This window comes from Schistosoma haematobium, chromosome 2, assembly GCF_000699445.3.
Source record: "Schistosoma haematobium chromosome 2, whole genome shotgun sequence".
Classification (NCBI taxonomy): domain Eukaryota; kingdom Metazoa; phylum Platyhelminthes; class Trematoda; order Strigeidida; family Schistosomatidae; genus Schistosoma; species Schistosoma haematobium.
The window spans coordinates 16666036-16691537 of record NC_067197.1 but is presented as its reverse complement, the minus strand read 5'-3'; the positions used below and the strand labels follow the sequence as shown (position 1 = coordinate 16691537).

At 32.4% G+C, this 25502-nt stretch overlaps 1 protein-coding gene across 1 annotated transcript in view; it reads left to right on the top strand.

Moving 5' to 3' along the window:
• The first annotated feature begins 1769 nt into the window (after positions 1-1769).
• The window catches only part of MS3_00006338 (uncharacterized protein), a 34838-nt gene continuing 11105 nt past the window's right edge, over positions 1770-25502 (top strand). The window contains exons 1-4 of the mRNA XM_051214468.1: positions 1770-2104; positions 5151-6216; positions 8389-8796; positions 18402-18481. Of these exons, the coding sequence (XP_051067646.1) occupies positions 5151-6216; positions 8389-8796; positions 18402-18481 (1554 nt within the window). The 5' untranslated portion in view covers positions 1770-2104. The remainder of the gene's footprint in view (positions 2105-5150; positions 6217-8388; positions 8797-18401; positions 18482-25502) is intronic.

The following is a 25502-nucleotide window of genomic DNA, read 5'->3' as shown; positions in this document are numbered from 1 at the left end:
TTATGGGTCAATTCTATATGAAACCAATGATGATGATTTTGTCTAGAATGGCAATTAAAGCTCTTTAATTAAATTATCTAACTTAGAGAACTCAACAACTCCAAAATTATCTGAATAATCTATAAACCTTTTACATCACAAAATACTATAACTTACTTTTCATTATTTAAACACCAAGTAGAAATGACTCACGGAAGCTACAGAACTTAACTGATATCCATTTAAGTTCAAATCTGTTGTGCAAACAAAAGCACGTTATAGTACTGTTAATGTAAATACATTTAGAATAATTAAAATGTCAACCTTCAATTGTGATAAATTATGCTATACACAAAAAACAATAATGTGGACGAATTAATCATGACTGATCAATAGCAAAACTAAACAATCAATTACAGACACATAATTCAACAGTGCGATAGCTTTTCATATTCTTCCCAAAAAGGCACACAAAAAACTGTATTACTCTTTTCTTGTTCATTTGTAGTAACTTGGAGCAGTCAATTATTTGCCACGATTATAATAACTAATTCATGTAGGTATCATTACCAATGTTTGACTTAATAAATTCAAAAAAATTAGGCATTGAGTAGATTGTTGTAAGTAAAAATAAATTTGGTTAATTATTCTCTGAAGAGATGGCTTACACTGAGTCACAAAACGTTAGAATATTTAATTTTCCTACTCATTGGGATATTACCAATATTTTATTTTTATTTGTAATTCATTCATAGCTTAAATGATAGTGGCAGAAGTTCATGAACATAATACAAATGCGAAGAAAGAAATCATATCGGGTTATTCAATGGTTTCATAAGTAACAATGTGTACACATAACAAATGGTATTATACTGTTGTAAATTATCTCTAATGGATGTAGTATGAGATATCTTTAAGCATGGAACTGATTGTCTTTTACAATAATCATTATAAGTGCATGTTTATGCACTACTGCAGTTTTGGGTTTAAAAATTAAGAAAAAAAACGCCGGATAACTATTGGAATGAGTGATTAGGTTATGTTGTTATATCCCTAGTGTAATTGTGGAAATAATATCATCTCGATATCTTTATATCAATCGACTTGTTATGTTTAGTATACTGTCATAATTTTAGATCATCTATGGTGGTGAGTAGTATCTTTTACTAATGGTTATAACCACTACTATCGGAAGATTAGCTTAAGTTGAGCACATTAGATTTGAAAGTTTAGAAAAGATTATGAACTATTCGAAACACGATTTTAGCGTAAACTGCTTATGTTAATTAACATCCATAAATTTGCATACCATAAACACATACAAAGATGCTATCTATGTAACCAGAACAAGTGATGACAAGTAAATGGATATAAATCTAATCAATGCAAAATGAAACAGCCTATGATCTTGCAAATTATCAACTGAGGGGTAGTGCATTTCAGGTTAGGCTGATATTCATATGTATCGAACATTAATTTTTAGTTATGCTTGCAGTTGCAGTTGCTGTCCATGTTTCAATGACCTTGGAAAGTAGAATTCCATTGACTGTTTTCTCTTACATCTTAGATATCCACCAGCTAGATGTTTGTATGTATTGTTTGCGCTTGCAAATGAATCCTACCTTTCCACTAATGTCTCCGTCTTTCTATTGGTTAATACTATGTCAATACAGTAAGCTTTGTGCGCAAATTGGACTTCATGTGTCAAGCATGTAGAAACCTAGTGTAGATATACAGACAGGCATTAAAACTGAGTTCTATGATAAGATTACCTGATGCTGTCCGTCAATCTAATTTCATGATGTTGTTTTGCTTCAATTCCATCTGCAGCAACCACGTCTGCGCACATTGAACTTGGAGGAAGTTTTTTTTTGATGAGTATACACAATAAGTGTGATACCCTATCTACATGCTACTAATACTGTTTGAAAGAAGAAATTGAGAAAATTAAGTGAAGTGACAGACACACCTAAAATTATTTGCAAATCTTATTTGTAACTTCTATATAAAATTCAATTCCGGTATCTGGTATACTAAAACAAACACATTAATTGTCTCTCATATATAAATATATATTATCTATATACATTTAATAAAGCAGGTTTATTATTACCCGTTGAATCAGGTGAGTGAAAAAAGTATACATCCTGTATATGTTAATCACTATAATAATTATTTTCATGATTGTCATTTCAAATAAATATAAACTAACCGTTATATTCAGCGGTTCAATTATTTCTAAACAAATACATTGGTAATATTTGAATAAACAGTCATACTTAATAATGTTTGGTTTATTGGTTAAAGTATTACTAATGATAATAATAATAGACAAAGTGACCCCAAACTAAAATACTGTCTTGAAAATTCAAAGATACTAATGTAAACTTCTATTAAATGTATTAGAATGAACAATTGTTAATGTTAAAATAGCTGGTTTACTGACAACATTGTCAATTGTTTAATCAAATCAGGATCCATTTATTCAATGTTCATAATTGTTCATTGATTGAACAACACCATATTGTGTAACACAGATTGGTATAACACAATAAGAAGTATAATGATAGTTGTTGTCGGGGGGGGGGTATTATCATATACTTTATGACTGTCTAATGTGTTGGTGACGATGTTGTATGTTATCAAGCTGATACTTGTATAATAAGGTTGTCACAATTACATTAGTTCTTTATTGTGTATCTTCCATCGAGGTTGGGTGCTATTCAGTTTTCTGAACTTTTGTAAATTTTGTTCACTCGCAACTAAAGTTGATCTAACTTGGCAAGTGATTTTACAAGTCATTAAGTAAATAAATAAAGTCATTGTCATTTAAGGTTATATTCAATATTTCATTAACTTATTGATCAAAAACAACCGATATACTTTAGAAGTCGTGAAGACCAGCTATACATAGTATGTACATTCTTTTCTAAATATTTTTTGTTTTGTAGAACTGAATTGTAGGACTGGTCATATATTATAATCTACTTTGTCTACGACTGAATAATTATTTCACTTTTTAGAAATATTTTATCAAAGTATTAATAAGATAATGGCTAAAATATTTGGCTTTGGACAAGGTATATCGATGGATCTAATGAGACATCTGATTAACTAAATATTTGAAAAAAAATCACTCATTATAGGTAAGATTAGTGTTAGAACTACAAAAGCATAACAATGGCCACTACTCAATGATCAGTTGACGTAAATATCTCAATTCTACAAGAGCTCAACAGTAGGTCAGCGGTAGCGTTCCATAATCTGGATGATGTGAGTTCGAATCCCACAGAAATTATCAGCTCCTTCAAGGTCAGATATATACTTTAGTGACGAGTGACAAATATTATGAAACATGAATCTAGGATTTAGTACCGATTCCGTCAACCACCTGGCACTAATAGTTTAGTATATTAACATAGGTTTATGTTTACAGTTTTTAAAAATGAATATCTCACCTGTTTGTTACTTTATAACTTTCAGAATTAATTATGAAATGTGCTACTTTCCATCATCCATTCCTATGTTACTTTTGCTTGTATGATTAATTGTATTGATAATAATAATAATAATAATAATAATCCAAATCGAAACCAAGGTACGACCTCTTGTACGTATCTTAATTGACTTCGATTAGAACAAGATTCGAACCTGTAACAATCCGAAATTAAATGAGTTTTTTCGATAACAAAATTTAAATTCACCTTAGACTATCATTAAGTTGTCAAATACTTGACATTAATCTAAATTTCTTCATCTGTTTTAAATTATAAATATGATCCCGCTAAAACCACCGTTAGATGTTTTCTATTTATGAAAATATCTAATAATTTATTAATCTAATGAAAAGAAGGAATAAAGTAGTCTATATTAGAAGAATTTGTAACTTGTGAATTGTCTTCATGGAATTTTATTCTGCAATGATCTAACGAATAATGATATAGAATAGATGGAATGTGGTTAGCAGTGAAATCCAGGGCTCGCGTTACGTCCTATTTAAGACTCGTCAGATCAGTGTACACGTATCACAGGGTTAGTGTTCACCTCAGAACTCGAACCCAGTACCGTTCGCTTTATCCACTTATCTATTGTGTTCAAGTGGCAACTCACTTTTGCAACGAGTATGTGATTTAATTGGATTTAAAATGGTTTAGCTTATCCCGTTGTTGATATTTTTGACTGAAATTTAGTCAGTCTTGAGTGAGATATGTCTATCTTGTGCGGATTGACTCGATATAACCATGATGACACAAACTGATATCGAATAGATGATTTCAAACCATACATCTTATATTTGAACCCATGTTTACTCAGGTTTGGACAAGCGGATAGCGTAACTAACCTTGACTAACTAAAATTAACGCTTATAGACGATTACTCAACCTACTTTGCATCATAGTTTATACTTATAATATCCGATAATTAATTTAAGCACAATTATCGAGATTAAAAATTGTCCTTGTCACATACTGCATCTTTTTTTTAGTAAAAATACTGATTATTAATTTTGTTGTCTTAATATGTTTCTAGAACATAATTATATCAAAGTTTGTTAATCCCCACTTGTGATTACTCAAGTTCTAAGGTATTGAGCATTTGTTACCACCGCTCATCACCAAGCTATTTAATTTAACATATAAATGAACATGGTTCGACAATAAATCATTTGAGAACCTCAAAAATGTTATAATTTGACCACAATAAATAAATAAATAAAAGTAATATCTCACTTCATAAACATTCTTTATCGAATCTATATTATCAGTTTGGGGGATTTGGGGGAATTGTTGTATTTTCAGAGTTGAATTCACGAGACAGTCTAAGCTAGACCACCATTGGAAACCTGGAAGCTCTGGGTGGCCGTTTCGTCCTAGTATGGAACTCCTCAGCAGTAAGCATCCACGACCTCGCATACGAAACTCAAACCTAGAACCATAGATTCTCACTGCTAGGGAGTTCCATACTAGGACGAAACGGCCACCCAGATCTTCCAGGTTTTCAATGGTGGTCTAGCTTAGACTAACTCGTGAATTCAACTCTGAATATCGATATTACATTTCAGTAAGTGCAAGTTTAAGTATATTCTAGATTATTTTTCTTACACAAAATTGCTTGTACATTCTTTGGTGTATTACAACTGATTATTTGTTTTTCTTTACATTAATAATTAGATGGAAATTGGTCCAAATTTATGTGTATGGCCAATTCAATCAGGTATAAATCACGAATTGAATTCTATGCAAACTTTATCACCTATTGTACAACAGAATAATTCCTTTGTATACAGTCGATCAAATGATGTTGTACTAGAATTGGAAAGCGACAGTGAAACTGAATTGGAATCTACACCACATCTTGATCATCATGACCCAATAGAGAGTAAACATCAAGAAAATCCTTGTCAGTCACAATGGAATACTAGATTAATTAATTTATCTACAGATGAAGATGAAGAAGATTATAACCAGTGTATTGACAACATTGATATTGATAAATGCAATGTTCACAATAATCTTAATGATAATATAATAAATAATCATGGTAATACTGTTGACCGACAAGTTGAACTTGGAAAACAGTTATCGATAGATCATAAAAATCACCAAAACTTACAGAATTTTCATGATAAAACTGATGATAATGATGATAATAATAATAACAATAAGGATTATACATGTGGATTTTGTGGCTTCGATTTTGGTACCGCTGAACAAGTAGAAGAACATGTCCTGTTGAAACATTCAGATAATTTAACTACTTCAAATTATAGTAGAACTGCATCTACAAATACTTCTGATTCTTCTTCTCCAACAGTTCTTACCAACACCATTATTACTACTAGTAATAATAGTAGTAGTAATACAGTTACTATCACCAAAAATTCCAAACATTCAGAAGATCCTTCTTCGAAGTTCAGTAACCTCAGATCGATAGCAAAAGAGAGTAGGAAATCACTAAAAAATGACAATGAAATGTTAAAAGAATTTGATAAAACATCTTCAACCGCTGAAATGGACGACCAACAATTGATAAGAAGTGATAATCATTTTCCAGCACTTGTTACAAATAATCCAATGATAACTGACTGCCCTTTATGTGATCGAACATTTGTTGGACGTCGATCACTAAATATACATTTGAATAAAACACATTCTATTAAAGAAAATGGCAATAACATTAATAATAATACTAATAGTAATAGTATTGATAATCCTGGCAGTATAGCAAATAATACAGGTAGGTCACAGATAAGAGCATTCTAATACTATATTGATTAATTGCGTTTTCCTTTGACCGAAATTAAATTTCATGTCGGCGTTTTTAAAATTAATAATTTGCTATTTTGAATATGTGATTCCATATAGATGATAAGTATTGCAAAATTACTTGTAATAACTTATGAGAGCCTCTACAGTGTGTCAGGAATAGTTTTCAAAGGTTAGTTGATTGGATTTTTTATTTTGTGTTACATAGACCAAACATGTCAAATTACATCGCGCTATTAAGATCAGCAAGTATTTCATGACTTCGTTCACAAAACGCAGCATTTCTACCTAAAGAGCTTTGACTACTGAAACAAATTTCGATAGTTTGAATTTGTCAGATTAATTCATTTGTTTTGGTAATTCCAACCTCAGCATTGATGTTTAAGACTGTAACTGATCAGTCTCTTTCGGCATATGTACACCCTGTACGGATTACCTCGATATCTCCCTAGTCCACAAACATTATAGGCAGAGATGGATGATAGCTAGCGATGGAATCTAGGACGCGCGTTTTTCCCTATTCGGAACTCATCACCTTCATGTACATGCATCCATGAGTTGATGTCCACTCGGGAACTCGAGTCCGGTACCCTTTGCTTCAAACAGCATCACGTTATCAACTTAGCTACTGAGTCCAAATAACCATTGGATTATGCAACCGGATATAGTTCAGTTCATCCGTATTGGTTGTTTGTATCTTCCCAAATGGTGTTTAGGACTGCAATTGGTTGGTCTCTTACACAAGTTAATAGCTATCTGGATTCAGTAGCTGAGTGGATGACGCGATGACGTTTTAAGAGGATAAATACAACTAGGGCTTTAAACCTTGGTTTTTACTAATATTTTATTACTACTAAGTTGAATAGTTTATAGTATCTGAGTGAAATATTTTTAAAGACAAAGCATTTATTGAGCTTTTTAATTCCTTCAATTGAAATTTAGTGGTTTGCATTTGTGTCAAACATTGACCTCGAAAACTAAACTCATTAATGATATTAGTTATGAGTTTAGTGAACTTATTCGGATATGTTTTCGGTCAAATGCTCCAGAAGATGTGTTATTCATGAATATATGGTATTTACAAATAAAATACAATTATCAGTATATACTTAGGCAATAATGTAAAATACAGAATAATTTAAAGAACAGAAATCTGAGAATGTTTATGAGATTTTTAGGGCACGCTTAATGATTGATTCCATCGCAAGTTTATACAAACTTAAGTGGTGGAAGTTGAACTGATTACTCATACAACTTTGTCAGGAAATTTAGTATTCGTATATTTTATTTCTTTGGAATAACTACCGGTTTGTCCACTCACTTATGAATGATGAGTATTTTGTTCACGTTCAGTTTATGTTTTGAGCTTCTAGTTGAGGAGTGATTGTCTAGGCTATTTAGTCATATCTTCAGGGAAATGAAACCCACCGATTTACCTTTTTTTTATTTCAAAATTGTAATGAGTAAATGCAAATAATCCGAATAATTTAGTATATTTGAGCAACAAATTTCTCTCTGTCTGATTATGCTTATACTTTGTAAAGCATCAATAAAGATCAATTACACAAAAAAAACGATGATTGAGAGCATAAAACAGCAGTGATATGGTGTAGCAATAATAGATAGCTGTCTAATGATATGCAGAATTACGAATAAATAAGAAACAGGTTCCTAATTAGGATACATACAGAAAGTGTACGCAAACCTAAGTGTGCTCCTTACAGTTTCTAGTTGGGTGTTTAAAAGCTATTTCTGAGATCGATCCTATAGCCTATTTCAATTAAACGCTTTGGTACGCAGAGGCATGACGTGATGTAATCATTTGTGCGATGCTGAAGTCTACATTAGACAAATACACTACACTTCTTGGATCATCTTTCTCTTTAATTACACAGTTGAAATATCCTTATTATTGTAGGTTCAAGTTTATTATTATATTGTGGTTATATCAATCGATCATTTTCATGAATCAGAATTCATTATAATGTTCAATAAGAAGGTTTTAGCTATAATACATTTAAATAAGGACATTTATCTCCCTAATAAATCAACTAAATCATATGCTCATGATGTTTCCTTTTTCTAATACATTCTGTTCTAAAATAATCTCTATTAGTTATTTTAATCTTTTGTTATAATTTAGATGCCCAACAATTGAAGACCAATACTGTGTCAAAATTAACTCGCCTTGCATGTTCTCGTTCTTTAAGAGGATTTGGTGGGAATAAAAACAATGATGTTAATAATAATATTAATAAAACCACAAATGAAACAACAAAATCTACGAGTGAAAAGTCTTTATGCAAAATTGTAGTCCGACCACCAATTCTTCCAAGACCATCTCGTATGACTAATTCCATGACTGGTTCGTCGACATCTCCATCTAAAATAAATGTAGACAAGAAAAACTTACAAAGTGAATCATTATCATCGTCATCATCAACTTCACAAGATATTTCTGTATCTAGAAATAATGAATCTGAAGAGTTAAATCCTCAAAAATCTCGGCCAACTGTCTATGCAGTCTCACCTCCATTAGCAACAGAGCAAAGTAAGTAATATATTTTATTTGTTTTTTCTTTAAAGTTTCGAAAGCATAAATATAAAATCTTGTGATCAATCAATGTTAGTCATGTTTCCAATGTTGGTTTGAATACATCAGTGATAAATCTCTTTAACTGTACACTATGTAGTGATTACTGAATTTTCTGTAGAAGCATAGGGTAATGTCAAATTATAAAGAATTTCAAGAAACTGCTTCAGAATGTAGTTCGATACACGATTTCTTTTAATTAGTGATTGTTATTACACCTTTTAAATGCACTTTATTTATACTAACAGAATTGATAGGATTTATAAAAGAAACACACCTCAATTTTCATTGAATTTGATCTTTTCTATTTTTGTCTCACATTCAAATTAGTTGGGCCATTTTTGAAGGTTAAATATCAGGTAACAGTTATTTCAGTCTATTCGATCAATCCAACATATTTATCTTTATCAGTATGATGTTGTGGAATTACTAAGTTTTTTGTTCAGATCATGAATCGATCAATCTTAGACCACCGTTGAAAACCTGAAAGCACTGGATGGCTGTTTCATCCTAGTATAGAACTCCTCAGAAGCGCACATTCACGATCCCACACGCGACAATCGAACCTAGCACCTTTGGTCTTGCGCGATCGCTTAACCCCTAAACAGTGTTAATCGCTAACTTCAACCGATCCAAGACGTTGCGCGATCGTCTATTGTTGTCATCAGTGAGTAACTGCGTCGTGCGAAACCGAAGGTCCTGGGTTTGGTTACTGCGTGCGGGATCGTGGATGTGCACTGCTGAGTTCCATACTAGGACAAAACAGTCGTCCAGTGCTTCCAGGTTTTTAATGACGGTCTAACATTGATCGATTCATGATCTCAATCAAAAACAATTATTTTCTCAAAAACAATACATTTTATGATATGATATTTCCTAAGCACATTATTTTTAAAAATAAATAACTAGATTTGTTGGGTAACTGTTTATTCACAGTAGAACTGTTGTTATTGCTTGAATGGACTAATAAGATAGACATTTGAAATATAGTTATTGTATCTCTTTTATAATCAAATATTTTATAGCTTGAAAAACTTCGTTTATCTTTTCCAGTATATAATAATATAACTTGTATGTTTTGCTCAGTTTTAGGTTAAGTTATCGCGTTAATTATGGTGAGACTGCTTTACAGTTGTGTGGTTCAAATTCAACTATCGTGTGGTAAATTTGTACCACGTTCCACCTACTTCATTTTGGAACCTGGATAGTATTACAGTCTCATACCCACCTACGTACATGGACACACAAAATGTGTGATTCAGAGCTGAGTGCCTGAACCTGTACTTGGTTACTGGGTTACATTAAATTGTTGAATCAAAATTAATTCACTGTCAGACAACATGGTGATTTTTGATAAATCATGATTTTAAATCTGAAAATATCGTGTTTTACAGAAAAAGTTGCATAATTTAATACGAAATATTTCGGCTACTATTTATGATGACATATTTTGGGAAATAACAGTAATAGTCAATCAATAAAAAAATTAAACATTCAAAAGATCTCTTTGATAGAAAAAAGGAGCACTCCACCAGCCCTTATCATGTGTTATCATCTCACAAATATGTTTTATTCATTAAAGAGATATCCATACTTTAACTACTAGAGGCAATAAAAATGTTAGAGAATTAACATGACATATTCATAGCTTGCACCCAGACGATAGATATACGTATATAGATTCTTGAGACAGTGATCAAATCCATATTAAGTTTGCCATTTTGGATCACGTCTCAGTTGGTATTTAAATGAGCATATACATAACTCTTGACGATCTATCTGATGGTGTATAGTTAACCTCTTTGTTTTCAATACTCCTTGACCGTTTATTGAATGCACGAGCTTATGAGTAGGCTAAGTACATAGTACTTATTACCATTAGTATCACTACTTTTACTCTCAACTTCCTAACTGTCATTTCAATGAAGTTTCTAAATGATGATCGTATTGAAGTAATCTTAAGGAGTTCATTAACTGACCCGAATTCATACAGATCTCCTGATACTGAATGAAATGAGTTTCATTCACTTAGATTTGTTGGTCCAAGCTTGTGAATGATACAGGTAATATCTAAATACTTATATTGTTTAGGAGCGTACCCACTTTCCTAACTACGTTATTAGTCATTAAACATCTCGAAGTTTTTTTTAAAGAATAGCCAATTTTTTTAGATTCTTGTATTTTCCAATCTACTGTTTCTTAATTTCTTTATTTTTAAGAAATTACCGATCACGTCAATAAATGCTTTGAAAAATACCTGCGTTTATTCACTACCTTTCACTACTTGGTTTAAAGATCTGTTGGGATAACATTTAATTGTACGCTGCTTAGTACAAACTGTATTGTGTATATAACTGTCAATGTTTCCTTCGTCTTATTTAGCTTCATGATGATAACTCTGCTTCCACAGACAGATTACAAACTGAATTCAAACATCATTACTAAAGATTAATTTAAATATATTGATAAAATTATGTATATTATTTAGTTGTCTAGATGATACACTATACTAGGTAGTTTAGATGTAAATGATCTTACTGTGCTGGTATACAACTCAAATATTAATCTAGAGCTAGACAACAATTATTCGAAAGAATTTATAATTTTGAATTTTCGGACACTTTCGTACACTTTCAGCTGTATAACTAATCGGTAATTAATTTAGTTAACCATAAAATGTGGAACAGACCTGAAATTTCCAGGTCAATATATTTTGTAAAACGTCTATGCACATATTCATAAACATTTACAGGCAATACATATTTCTTAATTGTTCGTGAGATGGTGGAGAAGATTTGTAGCTCAGGTGGATGATTTTGGTGGAGTTTTGTTCTCCGAGCTGGATGGTTTGGTCGTGGAGCTTTCGTCGTCCTTCTGAACTTCAAATAGAAGTTTGTGCTGATGATGTCGTTCAGAAGGACGATGAAAGCTCCATGACCAAACCATCCAGCTCCGAGAACAAAACTCCATCAAAAATTAATTGTTCGTTTCTATGTTTGTATTTTTCGAAAGTATTCTTTATATAATAATATTTTTATTTCATTTTCACTATGTCGTATCATTTTCAACCACTGTTATTTATGTTAAGTGTTTGTTTTCCACTGGTTCTGATGTTGATGAGGTCATCACGAAACTAATGTTATTCAATGTTAGATGGGAGGAAGGAAGCATTGATAAACAGACGAAGATCTATTATACACTAAAATAAGATACAAAACTTATATTTTATTACAATGATTTTTATGAGTTTTATTTATATAATGAGATCGAAATACTACTGTAACTGGCTGAGTTATATCTGTGATACTACTACTATCAAGTGCATACTAATAGTAATTTTCTGGTAGAAGTTTAGTTTACTTACTTCAGTAAACAAGTGATTCAATGAACACTCTCACTGACAATAAAATCTACACTATGAGTTATCTTCTATGTTTAGAAAATATGATTTATCAAATACTGTTATGGCCGAAGAACTCAGATGGAGAAGACCAATTTATTGTTTAGTAAAAAATTACAGAGTTATTTGATAAAATGTGAAAATCATACATCAAATAAATCATTTGAACATCTTTCATCAGTTGTCCTAGACGTGCTTTATGATACTTTCTATTCTGTTGTTATTACAATTACTTTCTGTTTTATTTTCTATTCTTTTCAACTGAGTTTTCACAATCTTCTGCTGGAATGCATTCCATTTCCGGTAGGTACTACATACTACTTATATCTTTCAATACAAGTAGCATACATCACAGTATATCTAAATATGTACTTTCAAATTGCTAACTTTTTTTATTTGTTTCATGGGCAATAAGATTAAATTTTATTTCTGATACGATCTTGGTAGGTGTTTTGAGAATTTCAAACTTATTGAGAGTAGATGTAAGTATGTAAACCGAATTTCAGTTAGAACTTGAAACCATTTGATCATCGAAATTCTCCCTTCAGATTTCATATAAATATTCTAACTTATTATAGTTATAAAGTATATTACTATAACTTAAGTTTCCTTACCTCTTTGATTAAGGATAGATCGTCTGTAATTCGGAAGTACTAAATTAAAATGTTTTGATGAACGGTGAACTAGTATGTAATAACTAACTGTACAATCTTTTGTAGACTTGTTTGGGACTCATTAGCTGTATGTACCTTCATCCCAGAAATGATGCATTTTGAAATAATCCCCACAAGATGCACATATACCTACTAAGACTGATCGAAATTCGGTGAAGAATATCAACAATGGAATAACTCAAAAACCCTTCGAGTCCCGTGTGTGGGATCGTGAATGCGCACTGCTGGGGTGTTCCATACTGCGACGAGATGGCTGTCCAGTGCTTCCAGGTTTTCAATGGTGATCTAGCATTGATTCATTCATGATATCGATCTAAACTCAATAATATCCACAACCCCATACTGATAAATATATAACAGTTATCTACTGATAAACGTTACACAACTATGCATTCTAAACAGTTGTCCTTTAAGATGAAACTATTGGGTCGTACCACTCAGTGAAGCAACTTGAAATTCGTCTTACTATTGATATCTAATTACTAACCTATTTACTTAAAATTAACTAAATGTTTTTCACCATGTTAAATTTCACTAATATTCACTTGATTATCAGACTATTAATACTACAAAAAAATATTATTTTAGAATAAATTTAAGACAGAAGTTGAAACTTATCTGCTAAAGTACAAATTGTTAGTAACATCTTCATCTTTTTCCAACTGTAGCGTATCTGACTTTCAGTTTATTTGTAATTGACGGTTGATTGACTTTCAAAAGGTCACCCAAACAAAAAGACTCAGAAGTGTAGATACAATAAATAGTATATTGTTGCAGTAATACTGTGATGTATGCTACTTATATCGACAGACATAAATAGCATGTAACACCAGTCGGAAGTGGAAAACCTGGCAACAGAAGGCTAAGAAGATCGAGTTGAAAAAAACAGATAAGACAATAGAAATGAATTATGAACTGGAGGAATCGTGCAAAATGTGAAGGACAACTGATAGAAGATTTGCAAATGAAGTGATTGATGTATGGTTCTACTGTCGGTTACTATGTTAAGGCCATATAATTTATTCTAGATTTTGGATAGGCCAATTTATCCATTCTTCTTGAGTCATATTTTGACCTTTTTAGTTATTGACTCATCAACCCTCACTGTTTTTATATGAGCGTATGTGTGTGTACATCTTATCCTACTCACCACATGTCGGACTATAAATAGTGATTAACGCTTGATTAAATAGAGTTGACTCACACGCCTTCTCCACTGCGCATCATTTCGCTTCATCCCTATGCGTGCCTGACCAGATCAATGAGTGTACAAAGTAAACGTATTCGAAAATCCATTCTCGTATTTGACTTACTTAATTCCGTTATTGACTAAAGCGATTTAAGTCGATAATTATATACGAGAATAGTCAGGACGTATATTTCAATAGCAATCAATCATACGATCTAATTGGAGTCAGATATAGGGCCACACTTAAGTGGTGAGTTCGTCGACAACATCATCCGATCGAATCGACGTCAAGATGAAGAGCCCCATTAAAGACTTGCACCTTTATTCAACTAATGTCATTATTATTGTCGTCAAATCATCACATAATAAAAGGTTTTTATCTAACTATTGTTAACAAGAAATATTTACATATTTGCCAGTCGATAGAAAATGATTATATTTTTCCATGTTGTTAGTTGTAGCAAAACAAACTGGACATTGAAAGGAATACAATACTGACAGTGTGACATTACATCAACGATTTATAAATGTTAATGTATTTTTACTGCGCTGAACAAAATTTATCTGTCAGCAAACTGGTTTTAGAGGTGACCAGTTTCTTGGTGCTTATCAAGATGCAGAAACTCGTCTTAATCGTAGATTTGCATCATGGATCAACCTAAGACAGACGACCATTGAAAACCAGGAGGCACTAGATATCTATTTCGTACCAGTAAGGAACTCAACAGTTGCGCTCATCATGGATCAGACCTAGAGGGCTCAGATCTTTGCAGTGGTCTTGTAACTTTAGATCGATAAATTTTGATATGATACTCTTACACAAGTCTCTTAACATTTGATATGTCAATTCATGTGATGGAAAATAATTATAGAATCTTTTCTGTTTTTCTAGAAAGCAAACATACATTTTCTGACTATTAGTAATGTAAACCTGTTAAATTTAATAAAGCTGTTAAGTTTGAACAGAGTTTTTCATCAATCTTGATCGGTTAAAAATAACAATTAAGTAACATGTAACGAACAATATGAAGGCCTATTTAAGGATACCCAAGCGTTTTTTAAAAAAAATCATTTATTTATGTTTGAAAAATGAAATTTTATCAGCTTTCATAAACATTAACGTAATAATCATCAATAGATTTTATATCATATGTTCTAGAGGTGACATATAGGAGGTTTCGAACTTATGTCTTATACTGATTTGTTATCAAAGTGTATCTTCTATCCTAAAAGAACTGATCATTTCTGTAGGATTCTATCCTATACTAAAAGTCTAATGTGTTTAATGTAATATTCTCTTTAATTTCATACTGAAACCATGTGTGTTTTTTTTCGACATATATTGTGTTATAAGTCCTTGTGTATTTTATTTAGTTGAAAAAACCCAAGCATTTATTACTCGAATATTAATAAAGTTAAACGCAAATCATATTCGTGGTTAAATCCAAAGTAGAAAAACATGCACTAAAATGCTTTCTACTTCTAATTAAGGTAAATTATATTGTGGTGCATGCTACTTATATTGATATAAATAGTATATAACGCGAGTCAGGAATGTAATGTCTGGCGGCACAAGATGAGGAAGATCAAGAAAGGAAGAGCAGGAATAGGAAGCAATTAGTATGGAAATGCAAGAACAATGAAGTTCAAGACAATTATTGAACATTTTGCAAATTAAGTATTATAGTATGGTTTTTCTATTTTACCAAGTAACTCGGTTGTCCTCACCTGTGTTCTCCTTCACTACAATATAAGTATTAAAATTACCTTGATATTTGCGTTATCTTTCGTTTTAGAGAAAAATCATAACTGTGATTTTTCTAGAACTGTATACAGCTTATTTATACTGAAGAGGTCATGTTTACTTTAAATTCTATATTTCATTTAACTAATACTAGGAACTGTATGAAATTTACTTATACTTGATTAAGTGAATCTTTCTACTTATGAATCAATTACTTTTTTTTTATATATTCGAGAATGAACGTGTATTTTTGTTAGTACAGTAATACGGAATTCATTTTCTTCTGTTTACTTCCACATGGTTACTCGTAAATGCACACACCTACACACACACACACAATTGGGTATACACACATTACTGAATGCATAAAAGTTTCTATTTGAGAAGTTTCCATTTTTCTATTTAGATTCATAATTGTGTCAATAATCAAATCTCATATAGTAAATACATTATCTTTTTTTTAAAGAAGAAGAGAAAAATAACAGAAAACTAACTGACAATACTTTGTACTTGTCCATTAAATCATAATTGTTCTAACACTAATTATGTTGATAATAATGATGATGATGGTGATGTGTTGGTGATGATATTGATAATGATAAACTGATTATTACAGTAGAGAAATAGTTTACAAAAATGAACACTATAAAAGAAAAGAAAAAGTAGTTTTAAAACACACTCATACACACACATTAAACCATATTCTGAATAGAAGAATTCTTAAAATTAATTCTCGTTGATATGAAATAAACAAAGTCGAATGATGTTACTTATCTATCATATTCAATGTTTAGTAATTTATTAGGTTGCTTACAGAGAAATCAAAAATCAATATATTTTCTTTGTATATATGTTTATTTGTTATTTTATATATACCATATTACATAAATTATACAATGTTATTACTTATAGTCTATTAATAATAAGATGTTTATTGTATTCCTATCTTTTTTGAATGTATTTTCTATTTGTTACCATATTGAATATTGTACATATTATACTGGTTGACGTTTTATCCTTCTAGTGTTTTTCTTGTTTGTTTGTTTATATTAAATGAAACAAAATACAAAAGAATAAACTGGAGCATGTATTCGACATAACAACATTACATAATACGGAATTATTATTATTATTATTATTATCAAGTTTTATTAGCGATAAAATTCATCATAAATTGATAGTCATTGAAAAAAGTCATGAGTTGATACACAGGCTACAAAAATATAGTTGTGTTTTGATTTTATATTGATACATCTTAGCATCACATACATGGGATCAAAAATAACGACCTACAAAGATTGTGACAAAAATGATAAATTCAATGTGTTTCTCAACTTCAATAGATCTATGTTAAATCATTATTGAACTACTATTTAACTTCAAAATGAGTTGACTCAACAAGTTATGATTTTGGAACTTCAAGTTCATCTTTATCGAATAAATAACCTGATGAACATCAATTGTTTTCAATGGTTGAGATCATGAGTAAATTGAAGCTAGACCATTACGGAAAACCTGGAAGCACTGGACGGCCGTTTCGTCCTATTATGAAACTTCTTAACAGTATGGATCCACGAACCCGCCTCGCGAGATTCGAACGCAAGTCAAGACTGATAGGTCTTAGGTCCCTGGAGTCCCACAATAAGACGAAACGGCCATCCAGTGCTTCCAGGTTTTCCATGGTAGTCTAGCTTCAATTGACTCATGATTTCAATTATTGAAATTATTAAAATCTCCAAAAAACCCCTTCTGTACTAACTTTTCTTGAAATTATGAATAACATACACATTGAATTAAATTAACTAGATATTTTTCATCTTATTAATGTTCTAGAATGATCACAGTTATTACAATCGAGCAAGACATCATTTTCAGCGACGTTTCATTTTCAGAATTTAAGTCCTATCGATCAAACATTATGTGGAGAAGAAATCATTTTCAACTTTTTTTCATGTTACGTCATGATTTAAGTAATTAGGTTTCTAGTGTTTCATAATACTTCATAAATAATATCGTTATAGCCATGGGCCTTAGTTTGGTGATGAATACTATTCTATGTCAAATAATAATAATAATACGATAAAACGTTTGTTCCAAAATGTTTTAAACCAGATCACTTAATATGAAATAGTCAATCCAAGGCTTAACGTGTATTTGTATATCGGTTCATACATTCTTGCTGATGATAATCATCAAACTATAATTTGACATCTATCATAAAATAGATAAATCTTACTTACAAAATCCTCTGTTTAAATCTCTAGTATAAATGTATCTTAGTAATGATAATAAATACCTTTTTATTCATTTAAAGTCGAATTTAAATTCTGTCTTATTAAACTATATCTAAACAACTAATTAGAACTATTAAACTATTTCAGCTGTAATGTTTGAATATGTACTTAGTTGTTAGGTATATTCGAATAAAAATAATTTGATAACATCATCAAACTTCCTATGACTTTATTCATCTTAGTGTAGTTGTGTAAGTAGGTTATTTTTGTCTCGTATGCTTTTCTTTTTTTTTTATAAATTTTTCTCCTTCATCTAATCAAGGTGGTCTCAAACTTCGTATTATCTCATTAGATGCAGTAAAGAAATCAACAAATACATATTCAACATTACACAATGTTAAGGTGAGTTGATCGTTTTTTTCTTTTTTTTTTAATTATTTTTAACATATATATTTAAACTAATAATTGGTTATTTATATTTTGACGGAAATTTAATAATTATTTAATTGTAACTATGGTTCAATGTTGTTTTCGTTCGGTTAAAGTACATATATACAGCATATATATGGGTGATAACATTTGTCGTCTTAACAACTTTCTATTGATTTCTAACCATTCATATTAAATGGTTGTAACAATGGTATCAATAAAACTCATTATTATAAACTCAATATATCGAAATTTCTTAGCTTCTTTAGTATTTGTGTTTATCATTGTGTATTGATGATAACCTTCAAATATATATGTATAACTGTATGTTTTTTTAGTTAGTATCCCATTCTTTGTTATCGTTTATTATATGTCTATCGTATTCACTATTGTATTTAATAGTCTTCAAAGAAAAAGGGAACTTAAATAACTGGATAACTGATAAATAAGTGATAGACTTTACCACTGGAATTTAAAAAATAACTAAGAATATAAATTGTAATGATTATGAGCTTGTATTGGAGAATTCCTATAGTATATTTGTATCATTTATATTCGTATACTGTAACAGTATTATTAGTTTTAATGAAAAGATAATATAAATATATTGTAATCAAATCAGATAGAATTGAATAAATAAAACTGAGCTCTTTTTTTCGATTCGAGAAAGCAGCTAATTTTGATTACAATTTAACTAAAGTAAGTAAAAACTGTCAACGCTGACTGAAAATTAAACAATTGGTGTAGGAATTTAAACAACTAAATGGTGGTTGAAGGTAGTCGACAAGAAATCCTGGACCCGGGTTTCCTGTCGACTACATCCAACCACCACTCAATCTCAACATAGTGCACGCCATGTCGAGTCACCTAGACTGGTGGTCACATTGCAACTTGGTCGATAGCATTCGATCTGCACTAATAAGGACTTGACACACATTACATTGATCACCACCCAGTGATCAATCAGTTTTAATTTAAACAACATACAAAATGCTGCTATAAACATTTATACATGATGGAATAGATTCTCCTCATCACATTTTACCTTCTGAATACAGTTATTTTCAATTATTTGGTAATCATAATCGTTTTTGAATTATTTTTTCTGATTAGCCTTTTTTAGCGAGTTAGTTTTCTACGGGATGGGGTCGCTAACCCCATACTCAACCCCTCTCTTTTATCCGGGCTTTGGACCGGCAGTAGCTCCAGAGGGACTCCAGGAGGAGTAATCGTAACCACTTTAAAATTATGTACATATTATTGAATTGAATCAAAACAGATGATTCGATTAAAGTCTATGTATTCAATAAGATTCAGTCATTAACTACTTATTTTGTACAAAGTTTAATCATTATTAAATATCATTTACAACTTACTTTTCAATTAACTTTTCAATCAAACTACTGTATATCATTTTATTATCTAGTATTCTATGTTTCATGTTTTTTGTTCATTTAATTTATAACATGAATGTCAGTCTCAATTTTCCAGTGTCACACATTTATTTGTTATCCTTTCACTTTAATGTTCCAGTTAAACGTGTATCTATATAAATGAGTGAATGAATAGATCATTTGAATAATGGAAGCTTTTATCATTGAATAACATACCTGAATAATAGTTAATTTATTAGGTGGTACTTTTTTTATTACCGAATTGTACATAAAATAACTATTTAAAGATCATTTTCATCATGGATCAATGTATATCAACTATGAAAGAAAAGAAAACCGCTGAAACCCAAGAAATATTGAACAGTTATTTTTCTCTAGCTTAAAGCTGACTAGGTGTCAAGATCATTCAACTAAGTATTATGTAATCATTCGAACTTAAATGGATATAAGTATTGGTTAAAATGGGTTTTTTTTCTCATTTATGATATTATCACAGTAATATCACAGATTATAATATAAATAGTTTCTAGGTAATTCTGTTTTTCTTTTTGTTAACGTTAACATTACACCTTAAAAAATGACAATTATATATTTCTTTCAATTAACTATAATTTTTCTTTAATGTTAAAAACTAACTTCCAATTATTTTATTGGTACTCATGTTCATAAGCTGCATTAAATGTTGTCATTCCGTAGTGTGTACTACTGATGTCGACAGATATAAGTAGTATGTATCATCATCAATCGAAAGCGAAATGCCTGGAGGCAGAAAATTGAGAAGGTCAAAGAAACAGAACAATAACAAAGAAAATGATTGGTGTGGAAATGAAAGACCAATGAAATCTGAAACAAATGAATGACATTTTGCAAATGAATTATGTACTGTATAGGTCTCAGATTTTACTAAAATATTCTATAATTTTGTGTTCAAATACATCGGATTGTCATTACTTGTGTTCTGGTTCACTATAACTCCTTTAAATGTATGTTACGTTTATTAAAACTAATCTTTTTTTTAACTTGGCTGTACAGTATACACAGTCATAATGTTTTTATTATTGAATAACTCAAATTGTATATAAAAAGATTGAAGAATCCTCTAAACAGTTGAGTAAAACAATTTGAATATACAGTTAAAATAGGAAAATGATTTAAATTACGTTACAGTAAATGTGTCCTAAACATTTGAACAGTTCAGATGTATAGAGTTATCCAAATTTATTATAAAAGAAAGTCGGCCAGATGTTCACCAAATAATGAATTCAGTGATACTACATTCTTTGATTCAATCAGTGGATTACTGAATCCGAACTCAATATTAGGAGTATGTTATCTAAGTATTGTTCATAAATAACCATGATAACTATTGTTTTAAATCACCTAAGAAATAAACATTTTATCTGAGAAAGATATTAGTGAAGAGTAATTTACTCCAATAAAGATAAACTATTGCCTTCCATTAAATGAAATTTAAATAGATCCGATTCATTGCATTAATTCATATAGTTTCTTACTAATTAATGAAATCCTGGAACATAATTAGTTATACCTGTTATATCCTAGTGAAGATTAAATTACCAGTAACTTCTGAGACCTATTAATGGATTAACATTATCTATATATTCTTATGGTATAACTATTCAGTAATTAGACTATGTATATTTATATTTCTCTTATTATAAGCTTCATTTTGACCTGCAATTTATTATTATACGATTTAATGTTCTTAAATTATACTCAGTTTATTAATTACTGTCTCCCACGTTCACATCCACATTTTGCCTTACTTACTTACTTACGCCTGTTACTCCTCGTGAAGGAGCATAGGCCTCTCACCAGCATTCTCCATCCAACCCTGTCCTGGGCAATACTTTCTAGCTCCGTCCAGTTGTAATTTATCGTTTTCATATTTGCTTCTATTATCCGACGTGATGTGTTCTTAGGCCTTCCTCTTTTCCGCCTTCCTTCAGGATTCCAAGTTAGGGCTTGCCTCGTGGTTCAGTTTGACGATTTGCGTAATGTCCGTCCTATCCATTTCCATCGTCTTTTCCTAATTTCTTCTTCAGTTGGAAGCTGATTTGTTCTCTCCCACAGAAGGCTATTGCTGATGGTATCCGGCCAATGGATGTTGAGTATCTTGCGTAGACAGTTATTTATAAATACTTGTACTTTCTTGATTGTGGTTGTTGTAGTTCTCCAAGTTTCAGCTCCATACAGTAGAACTGCCATGACGTTGGTATTGAAGATTCTCACTTTGATATTGGTTGAGAGTTGTTTTGAGTTCCATATGTTCTTCAATAGTAGGAATGCGACCCTTGCTTTGCCGATCCTCGCCTTCACGTCTGCATCGGATCCTCCTTGTTCATCGATGATGCTTCCCAGGTATGTGAAGGACTCTACATCTTCCAGAGTTTCGCCATCAAGTGTGATTGGATTGCTGTTCTCCGCTTTGAATTTGAGGACCTTGGTTTTCCCTTTGTGTATGCTGAGGCCTACTGATGCGGAGACTGCTGCTACACTGACTGTCTTCATCTGCATCTGTTCGTGTGTATGCGATAGGAGGGCTAGGTCATCTGCGAAGTCCAAATCGTCTAATTGATTCTGAGCTGTCTATTGTATTCCGTGTTTTCCTTCAGATGTCGAGGTCTTCATAATCCAGTCGACCACCAGAAGAAAGAGGAAGGGAGAGAGTAAACAGCCTTGTCTGACTTCGGTCCTTACTTGGAATGCATCTGTCAGCTGTCCTCCATGCACTACTTTGCATAGTAGTCCGTCGTATGAATTCCGGATAATATTGACAATCTTCTCAGGAACTCCGTAGTGTCGAAGAAGTTTCCATAACGTCCTCCTATCTACACTGTCAAATGCCTTTTCATAATCAATGTAGTTGATGTACAGTGACGAGTTCCACTCAAATGATTGTTCGACGATGATCCGTAGTGTTGCAATTTGGTCTGTGCACGACCGATCCTTACGGAATCCAGCTTGTTGATCTCGAAGTTGGGCGTCTACTGCATCCTTCATCCGGTTCAGCAAAACTCTGTTGAAGACCTTCCCTGGTATTGACAGTAGTGTGATCCCTCTGTAGTTTTCACATTTGCTCAGATCTCCTTTCTTTGGAATCTTGACGAGGTGTCCTTCTTTTCAGTCCATCGGCACTTGTTCCTCCTCCCAAATCTTTTTGAATAGAAGGTAAAGCATGCTTGTGGTTGCTTCGATATCTGATTTCAGTGCTTCAGCTGGTATGTTGTCGGGTCCTGCTGCTTTCCCTCTCTTGATTTGTCTGACGGGCATTCTGATTTCTTCCTTCGTTGGTGGGTTGACATCTATGGGAAGATCTGTGTGTGCTGCTTCGATGTCCGGTGGATTCATTGGAGCCGGCCTATTCAGGAGTTCCTCGAAGTATTCTACCCATCTGTTACGCTGTTGTTGAATTTCAGTGATTGACTTGCCTTCTTTATCTTTGACCGGCCTCTCTGGTTTATTGTATTCCCTGCTAGTTTCTTCGTTGTATCGTAAAGCTGTTTCATATTTCCTTCTCTAGCAGCTTTTTCTGCCGTCGTTGCTAGTTCTTCCACGTACTACTTCTTGTCGGCTCTAATGCTCCTCTTCACTTGTTTGTTTGCTTCTATGTATTCAGCTTGTGCTTGGACTTTCTCTGCTCGTGTTCGGCTGTTGTTTATTGCTGCCTTCTTGTTCTTCCTTTCTTTGATCTTGTCCAGTGTTTCTGTAGAGATCCATTCCTTATGATGGTATTTCTTTAGACCGAGAACCTCTTGACACGTTGAAGTCAATGTTTCTTTGATGCCTTTCCAGTTGTCCTCCATAGTAGTTTCTTCTTCTTTCAGTAGATCTTGTAAGGCTTGGAACCTGTTGTTGAGAGCTATCTTGAATTCATTGAGTTTGTCAGTATCTCGAAGGAAGGCTGTATTGAACCTTTGTAGTGCTGTATGTCCACTTGTCCAGTTCTTTTTTAGCTTCAGTTTTAAATTGGCCACAACTAGGTGGTGATCTGAAGCTACATCAGCACCTCTCCTGGTTCTCACATCTTCCATTGTCCTTCAGAATTTTTTGTTGATGCAAATATGATCTATTTGGTTCTCTGTGGTGTGGTCCGGTGAGATCCATGTAGTTTTGTGTATACGTTTGTATGGAAATATTGTGCCTTCTATGACCAATTTGTTGAATGCACATAGATTTGCAAGTCTTTCTCCATTTTCGTTTCTCTCGCTCAGTCCATGTCGTCCAATGATATCTTCATATCCAGTGTTGTCTGTTCCGACTTTGGCGTTTAGATTTCCCATGAGAATGATGAGGTCCTTTGTTGGGCATTTCTCTATGATTGACTGCAGCCGCTCGTAGAATTGATCTTTAATGTCATCGTTGCTATCATTGGTGGGTGCATAACATTGGATAATATTCATTGTGATCCCCTCCTTCTTTGTTTTGAATGATGCTTTGATGATTCTGGATCCATGAGATTCCCATCCTACAAGTGCATTTCGTGCTACTTTGGACAGCATAAGAGCGACTCCCTGAGTGTGTGGAGCATTGTCCTCTTCGTGACCGGAGTATAGCAGCATCTCTCCCGTAGCTAGCCTTTTCTGTCCAGCTTGGGTCCAGTGGGTTTCGCTGATTCCCAGTACTGCCAAGTTGTATCTCCTCATTTCGGTTGCTATTTGACTGGTCTTCCTGGTTTCCCACATTGTTCGAACGTTCCATGTACCTATAAAAATTTCTGCTCTGGTTGTTAGAAGGGGCATCGGCCTCGTGGCTTCCGAAGGAGCTCGGCTTTCACCATGAAGCGTCATAATTCTTCTAAATGAAGACCTTCTAACTCTCAGGGAAGAGTTAAAATGGTTTGGATTATTTTTTCTGGTAAGCGTTTTTTTAGCGAGTTAGTTTTCTACGGGATAGGGACGCTAACCCCATCCCCAACCCTCCTCCATTACCAGGGCTTGGGACCGGCAGTAACTCTAGAAGAGCTACAGGCGGAGTTCACATTTGGCCTGATCTTGTATAATTGTTGTTTCCTACCTTATGGTATGATGCTGTCTCTTTGGTTGGTATAGAAACCAAGTATGTTTGAAACAAATGATTCTCATAATGGAAGCTGGTATTGGTGTTATGGACTCAAGTGGACGGGCTAGGCGAACATTGGACCAATAAGGACGCTAGGCTGCTCATACCGGTCGACCGTCATTGGTTGAGCACACTGCAAAGATTGTATAAGTCGTATTTCGATTGGTGGATAAATCACGTGATAAAACGCCTGGCCATAAAATCACAACAATATCAAAAAGAATAGTTCTTTTACTCAGTACCTAATATTGAATTTCTCGAAATACTTTTCCCATCTCTTTTAAAAGATGATATACATTAAATTTTCAAAATAACTTGAATCCTACTAAAGTTTCATAATATTTTAAATCCCTTTAACTTATTTAACCTACAATAATATTTGTGGGATCGTGAATGCGCACTGCTGAGGAGTCTCACAGTAGGACGAAACGACCGTTCAATGCTTCCAGGTTTTCCATGATGGTCTAACTTCAATTGACTCATGATCTCAACTATTAAAAACAATATTTGTATCATTA